At 30.7% G+C, this 9,092-nt stretch overlaps 1 protein-coding gene across 1 annotated transcript; it reads left to right on the plus strand.

Moving 5' to 3' along the window:
• Positions 1–7,625: 7,625 nt before the first annotated feature.
• LOC108987311 lies at positions 7,626–8,327 on the plus strand. The gene has a single exon (XM_018960202.1). The coding sequence runs from the start codon at positions 7,626–7,628 to the stop codon at positions 8,325–8,327; it is 702 nt and encodes a 233-aa protein (XP_018815747.1).
• The last annotated feature ends 765 nt before the right edge of the window (positions 8,328–9,092 follow it).

The raw sequence follows: 9,092 nt of genomic DNA on the forward strand, positions 1-9,092 counted from the left end.
AAAGTTTTATTATGATAATAGTATATCAAGTGAATTAGTTAATCGGATGAAATTATAGACTATTCAAGTAGATCCGAAAATGAAAAGGTTGTAATTGGTTTAATTTGGGTTCTGTCAAATTTATCTTAATTCAATTAAGAAAAATTCTTTTATTAGTCACTATTCATCACTCCATACTCTACATTCTATGAAAAATTCTCTATATCCTATGAAAAACAACTCTACACTCTATGAAAAAATTAGAGATATAAGTCGTGAAAGTAAATAGTGACTAATGCATAACATTTGTGTTGAATTTACAGATCGTGGATTAAGGTAAAGAAAAGCATTTTGGACAACCTACTTCGGAACCAATCTTGTTTGTATAAATTTACCCATGTTTCAGTTTAGCTTGCGATTGACATTTGACACAAGTTGGTTTTATTTAAATTTATGAGTTATAGAAATATGTTTTTTAGACAAGAATATACTTAAATTTGATAATCGTAAATGGACTCAGTCAACTCGTGAAATAAAATTAGTCTCAAACAATAAGTAAATGAAAACAAAAAAATAGAACAAGAGAGAGGGAGATAAGATAATAGAGTACTTCGGCCATTGATGATCGGTATATATAAAAGTTGAAAACTTGAATGATTTTTTTTACACTGTTGAATTGAACACTTTGTGCTGGAAACCGGAACTGAAGATCAAGGCCAAACTGATTCGACACAGACCCTGCACTCCTGCAGATTCTCCATTTCCATCTCTTCTTCAGAGTCTTTGTTATCCCTGGCCCTGGCTGCCTCATGTCTCAGTGGCTGTTTGCCCGTCAATCCAATTGTAGCAGCAGCAGCAACATACGAGGAGGCTGAAGAAGAAGAAGATGAAGTGGTGGAGGAGAAAGGAATTCTTGTAAATAAAGATTGAGCGGTGGTCTGAGGACGAACAATTTGGGACAATAGGAGCAAAAGAGAAGCCATTAAAGGTAGTTTTTAAAGCTCAAGTTAAATTCAAAGGACTGTATAGAGGATAGGAATTGCTTTGGTTTATTTATTAGCTTTAAGGGTTAGTACTGTATTTATAGGAATCTGTATAGTAATCCATCGGTTTTTGCTACCTGTCGAATGACAAAGGTGCCAACTGCCGAGGATTGGGAAAACAGGGGATTCCCAAAGCCGCTGATTTTGACGTGGGCCTTGCAGCAGGTGGATTTTGGTGCATACAGCCCCCCGCCCCCTGACTGCCCACTTTTGTCGGCTGATCTACATTTTGACTTTTTGGAAAGTGTCAACCGACTCAATACCCACAACTTTATGACTGGGGATGGGAGAAAATAGAAGTATTCCCAAACCATGAGTCCTGAACCATTGGTTAGTAGTAGACTAGTTGATTGTTATTTTTTAATTTTTTGGTCAAGATTAGGAAAAGAGTGGATAAATGCTTTATTTATTTTTAATTTTAAAAATCATATCGAAAGAAGGAATGATAAGAGTGTGGTCCCTACATCAGCGCAATAAAGAAGGAAATAAGTTTGAAGGTATATTTATCTTGGTTTATTAGGTGTTAAGATAGAATAATGTAACGTATAATTGTGAAGTGCGTAAGTATTATATAATTATTTTAAAAAATATATAATTTATTATTAAAAAATTAATTTTTTTATGTGAGTCTCGTATTTATTTATTTTTTTTAAAATGATTGCACGGAAGTTACACACTCACGACTGTAACTATTACTTCTTATTAAGAAATGAATAATTTTATTTGAAGTGCGTAAACGTCGTGTAATCACTTTAAAAATGAGTGAGATTTACTATTAAAAAATTAAATTTGTTTATATAAGTCTTATATTATATTTATTTTTTTAAACTAATTACACGATAATTGTACAATTCACGATTGAAAATATATTTTCTAACAAAAAATAGCAATCTCAGATTCTCAAGGCCCAGAAAGTAACCAACATTTCAGTTTTTTTATTATAGCGGCGTGGGACAACCACATCATAAGCGTGTTATAAACTATCATGAGCATGGTAACTCTTGAATTTTAGGTCAAAGCCATCAGACAAAAAGATAATTGAATGGAATGAAAAGAATTGACTGAGCATTGTACTCACAAATGAGCCACCTGTGCCCCGGTTGATTTAGGAGATGTTTGGATTTGAAGATGATTTGAGATGACTTGAGATGAGCTGAGATGAGCTGAGATGGATTGTGAATAGTAATGAGATGAGTTGTGAATAGTAGTGAGATTTGTGAGTTAAAGTTATTGACTAGTAATGAATAGTAGTGAGATGGGTTGAGATGAGTTGAGATGAGCTGAGATGAGTTGTGAATAGTAGTGGGGTTAGTCATATGTTGGAAGAGAAATCATATTTATAGTAATAAAATGCGTAAGTACCATATAATCATTTTAAAAAATAGTGAAATTTATTATTAAAAAATTAATTTTTTTATGTAGATTTTATATTTATTCATTTTTATCAAAAAGATTACGTAATGCTTAAGTATTCTACAATTATATATAACATTACATTCCCAGTGACGAGACTCATTTTAAATTTTAAATGCTTTTCATTTAAATAATCAATAAAAAAACTATTTAAAATGTTCCACTATCATAAAATATTATTGAGTAATTCTACATACAATCGTAAAATACGTAAACTCCGCATAATCGTTTTGAAAAAAGTAGAGTTCATTATTAAAAAATTAATTTTTTTTTCATGTAAGTCATATTTTTATTCATTTTTTTTAAAATGATTACGCAAAAATTATATCATTTACAATTGTAAATATCTTTTCTCAATATTATTAGAAATAATAATATTTGAGATGAATAGCACCGTTGTTCACTCGTTCTATTTCCGTAAGCTCTGCCCTAAAACAATTTCGTACACATTCCAATTAACAGAACTGACACTTTTGGGCTTTGGGTCACCATGTGGTATATATAAAGCCCATGGACTTTTCTTTCAGGAGTGCCCATGTATGGGCCAATTTAATGGTCAACTCCGCCTTTTAATTCGGCGTGGTCCATTATGCATGTTCCCAATATGGTTAGGCCTATGATGCATAATAGGCCTAATAATGAATATTTCTTCATACCTGGCGTATATGATCTTGATTTGTTTTGGATTGCTCCGTATATATAGATGAAATTAACGTTATATTCTCAAAATGTTAGGCCTGTTAGAAACACAAATGTTTTAAGATATTTTTAAATTATTTTATTATTATTTATAAATTATTTTATTACTATTTACAAATCATACGAGATACCGTATCCAAACGGAGTTAGGCTTCATTTTGATCAAGAGCATGATTTTGGAGAAAACAAACATAGTCCTCGAAACTATCGTACCATTTGGGATCATTCCTCAAACAATCAATTTAGTAGTCAGTCCCAAACTACTAAACAACTGCAAAGCACACCATTTTCCTTAAAAAAGTCAAAATTATCTTAGAAGTTAAAGAAAAACAATTACAACCCTATCAAATTGGAAAATAATGAGAGAGAGAGAGACTTGGGGGTTAAAGCATAGTTTTAAATTTCGTCCGGTCTAATATTGGTACATTATATCTTCTTGTTCTATTTCGCTCTAAATTCCGACCCGTTCTAGTCTGTTTTGGCTTACTAAAATCGAGAAAGCGAGAATCTTGTATATTCAGACAAAAGAAATAGTTTTTTAATACTTTTGGTTGAACTACAGTAATTGTCAAATATAACCGCAGAAGATAATTTACTATAGCTGAAAGTCATCTTGTTTACATTTGGATAATTCAATGCAGGTCAGTTTCATCTTCTATTAACCAAATTATCTATTTTATTTGCATTTTCATAATTCAATATCAATACTTACATATATATATATATGTATTTATTCTATTAGTTGTTAGTTTATATAAACATATAAATAGTTATATATAATATATAATTAATTCCAAAACGGTATACCAGCATATACCGATATCAAAATATTTTGTTTCAGTACTTAAACCGAAACGCGCGCTCACCAAAACAGAATTTAAACATTGATTATAAGTCCCGTGGTAGTCATTGACTCATCGTGGTCACCAATCCGCATCATCGACCATGAGCCATAAAAGTTAAAACCATGGATAATGATAGCCCTCTAAGAGCACTCTCATTGGAATAGCTAAATTAAAGTACATTTTTTATGAATGTAAGATGAATTTAACTTTTAGCTATTCCATTTATATAAATCTCTACATTGGAATAGCCATTTTTTCATTATATGACAATAAAATAATATAAGATGAATTTAATTTTGACTATTCACATCAAATCTCCAAATTGAATTATCTATTTATTCATTATATAGTAATGAGTAATTAATAATTTTGAAAATTTTTTAATTTTTTTAATTATGAATTTATTTTATTTTTTCATATTTTACTATTTATAATATTATATATTAATTTGTAATTGTATTCTAATTATATTTTTTCAATTGTCATTTAAAATGGAGAGAGAAATAATTAATATTAAAAGGAAAGAGAAAGAAATAATATAAAAATGATTTGATGAATGAATAGTGTCTTCCAAATTTAGAAATTAGTTTGGATATTACTGTAACTATAGCTAATTCAATGTGAGCAATTTATCCACCTAATAGCTAAATTCTCATTGGATTTAGCTTTTAGCTAATCCAATGAGAATGCTCTAACTGGGTTGCAAACTGACTCAGTTTGCAACTTGACATCATCTACAACATTTTTTTAAATATCTTTAATTATTAAATATGCACACAAATGCATATAGCTTTTTTTTCTTTTCTTTTAAATATTTTTTTAAATATTCTTAATTATCACTATATATATGTCTACGTGAGTGAGTGGACATATTTGGTGGGCATATTTAGACGTCATACCATCATTTTCTTAAAAAAAATAAAAATACAAAGTCGATATGTCAAAAACATCTCATAACTTGAGCGCATGAACACAAGATTTAAAAAAAAAAAAAAAAAAACTAAAGATGGAAAATTTTAGAAGAAAAATGGCTATGCTTCAAGCATAAGAGTTGTAATTCGTGTTTGGTTATAAATGAGTTAATACTAATTCAACTCTGAATAACTAATAGGTTCATATCAATCCGATAAAATCGGCCGATATGCTTCCGGCCGAATGTTTCAATCGGATTTGTATCATATGGATTCATGTCTCCATACTTCTTCAAATACATAATAGGTAAACTTATTTTTCTTCTTTAACACTCACGATATATCGTAACCGTATACATATAGTATTTAACAAAAAATATATTTATCATCCATTTTATCATCACCATCTCATCATCTCATAAGGTGACATTAAATGATAAGTTCACAAGTGAAACATAATATATAATCTCCAATTATCTAATGTCACATTATGAGATGATTAAAAGATGATGAAAAACTTGATGATGAGTAGCATTATTTAGTATTAAATAGATCATTAGACATTGACAATATACATAAGATTAGATATATATTATAAAGTTAAAATATTATTTAAATTTATAAAGATTCAACTCTTGATTGAGATACTAAAAAAATAAGCTAGCTATTTTAGAAATTGAAATAAGGAAACATCAATCTCAGTGAAATTCGACTATTCTCTTGCAGTAGTCCGTCATAAATAATGAGGTTATTTGATTTTCTTTCTGAAAATGATTCTAAGGATCTCAATTATTGGATTTGGGAGATTTTAAGTTTTTAAGAAATTCTCTTGTGGTTGTTTGTGGCTTTATTAATATCTGGTGGCAAAAAGATCATTAAAATTTGGACAATGCTAAGGGGCCCCACCCAGCATGTACTATTGGGCATGACTCTAGTCGATTTCTATTTTCTTTCCTTTTTCTTTCAACATAGTTAAATATTTTTTAAAACAAGAATACACACATTTATTGGTAGTCACTTTTGTAATCATTAAAAAAAATTAAAATACATAAACGTTCAAATTGATCGGACAAACTCAGGGAGCTACTTAGCATTTTTCTTAAAATTTATTCACGAGCCATTAAGGCCCGTTTGGATAATGAAAGTGTTTCATCTCATCATAACAATTTTCTTAAATTTTCACACAAAATATAATAAACAAATCAAAATTTTCAAATTATAAAATAATAATAATATTAAAAAATAATTTTTTTTTCAACTTTCAATTTACAATTTTCATTTCATCTCAACTCAATATCTAAATGGCTCCTTAACTTTTAAAGATATGTCATGGTTATTGTGAAAATGAACCAATCTTAATAATGTTATTATGAGAATGACATATCAAATAAGCATATTAGTCCAGATTTGCAAATATTCTCCAAAGCTGAACCATCTGCTATTTGTAGATGACAATTTATTAGTTTGTAGGGCTACTTTGCAAACTAATCTCAATATTCAACACATTCTTGAGGTTTATGAGCAAGCTTCCGGACAAAAAGTGAATAAAGCAAAAATTGTCATGGTTTTTAGTAAAAATGTGAAGTCTATACAACAAGCTGAGATTTTATCTTTTTGGGGGGTTCAACATTATGAGAAATATCTAGGTTTGCTACCAATGTTTGGTAAGAATAAGAAACAATCATTTGCTGATATTAAATCTAAAGTTTGGCAGAAACTTAAAGGGTAGAAAGAAAAGCTTTTGTCTCAAGGGGGCAAGGAATATCTTATAAAAGCTGTAGCTTTAGCTATGTCCTCTTTCTCTATGAGCTGCTTTAAATTATCTGTCAATTTGTGCATGGAACTTGAGAACATGATGGCTAAGTTCTGGTGGGGTCAGAAAAAGAAAGAAAATAAAATAAGGTGGGTGAGTTGGAGAAAAATGTGTGCTGCTAAAACAAAAGGAGAGCTTGGTTGTAAAGATTTACAAACTTTTAATCTTGCCTTACTTGCTAAACAAGGATGGCGTATTATAAATGAGTCAGATTCTCTGTTGCATCAGATGTACAAGGCTAAATATTTTCCTTCATGTGATTTTAAGGATGCCAATCTTGATCCTAACCCTTCCTTTGCTTGGAGAATTTGGGAAGCAAGAGCTTATCTGATGAGGGGTTGCAAGTGGAGAGCAGGGGATGGTAAGTCCATTAATATCTGGTATGATTCATGGTTGCCCAATCAGGATTCGATTCCTAAGCCTCTATTTCCTCAGTGTAGTGTGGAAGTTGAAACTGTGGATTCTCTAATTGATGATACTACTCATTGGTGGAAGATTGATTTTGTTAGATGGTTGCTGCCTCCTAAAGAAACTTCTAAAGTTTTACAGATAAATTTGGGTTCTTATCCACGAGAGGATAGACTAATATGGAATTGTGATAAAATGGAATGTTTACAATGAAAAGTGCCTATAAGTTTTTTTATTCTCTGAAGTTCAATAGCAATGAGAGAGAAAGTTCCAATGCTCTATCTCATTATTCCCTCTGGAAGAAACTATGGAAATTACATATTCCAAATAGAGTTAAAGTGTTTTCTTGAAGGGCTCTTAAAGATGGGCTACCCACTTTACACAATCTGAAAAAAAAAAGAAGGTGGTATCAGTAGATGTATGAAAGTTCTGTCAAAATAATCTTGAGGATACAAGTCATGCACTTGTTTTCTGTTCTTGGTTGAGGCCTTATTGGAAGAAGCAGTTCAGTTTTATGGATTTAGATGGTGAACAAGAGGATGTTTTGCTAGTCTCTCAGAAGATTTTACAGACTGGTATTGCTGGCAGCTTAGAAAAAATCTTCCTTATGGCTTGGGTCTTTTGGCACAGAAGGAACCTATTTTTATATGGAGTTGTTCAAAGTCCTGCTCTCTCTATGGAACATGTTTTACTTCTCTATAAAGAATATGATGAATCCCATAAATCCTCTTCTCAAGCTCTGGACATGAATTATAAGTGGCACCCTCCTCCAGCTGCAGCTTTAAAATTAAACACCGATGGTGCTATTTTTGCAGACTTATCTTCTTCAGGCATTGGTGTGATCTTAAGAGATTCTCAAGGCAAAGTTCTACTATCAACAAGTGGTAGAGAGATTGTTGTGCAAGATCCTATTGAAGTCGAATTACTTGTCATTTTGAGGGGTCTGCAGCTATGCATTCCAATGGGTATATCAAAGTTAATTGTGGAATCAGATTCTCTTCTAAGTGTTCAAGCAATTCAAAACATGAAGGAACCTATGTCAATGCAGGGCAACCTAATATATGCTATCAAGGATCTAATGACACTTCTTCCTAATGTCTCAGTCCAACATGCTAATCAATTGTCAAATAGAACTGCTGATGGTTTGGCTAAGCATGCACGGTTTCAGGATACTTTAGCAGTTTGGGAGATCATATTCCTGATCCTATTGCTCTAATTGTTGAGTTTGAAATGGTGTAGTCTGATTTTCTATTTTCTGTTACATAGTTTTATGGGTATTTAGCTATGTAATTTGTTTTCCAGTTTAACTAATGAATACAGTTATGGTTTCCATAAAAAAAAAAAAAAAAAAAAGCAGATTAGTCAGATGATCAAACCGTGTCTTATTTGAGTTGGTCCAAAGATGACAATTAGGATATAGTCAAGTTAAATTCGAGTTCGTGTTAAATTAATCCAAGTTTTTTTATTAAACTCAACACTTATCCGCCTATTGTTTTGTATTATTTTATTGTCAAATTTGCAGATTGTGTTAGGATTAGTAACAATAGCTAGCTATTAGCTTATGCGCATAATCAGATCATAAGATCATGTACTACCTTCTTATGATCTGAGAGGCTTATACTACTTTCTTTCTTTAAAAGTAGAAAGTCGTGCTCAATTAATTAGGACATATATATATATATATACACACATACATACATTAATAATGCTACATATAGTTGTGAAGTACACAAACGTCACGCAATTCTTTTGAAAAAGAGTGGGGTTCACTATTATAAAATTAGTTTTTTTTATCATGTGGATCCCGTCTTTACATTTTTTTAAAGGAATTACGCGGTGTTTGCGCATTCCATGACTACAAATACCATTTTTCTATATATAATTATAGAAAATATTACCCACGCATTTACTAACATAAATAAAATAAATAAGAATAATCTCAGTCAAATATTAAGGTAAGATATCTTATAGATATAGGTCT

The sequence above is a fragment of the Juglans regia genome, chromosome 7 (assembly GCF_001411555.2).
Source record: "Juglans regia cultivar Chandler chromosome 7, Walnut 2.0, whole genome shotgun sequence".
NCBI lineage: Eukaryota > Viridiplantae > Streptophyta > Magnoliopsida > Fagales > Juglandaceae > Juglans > Juglans regia.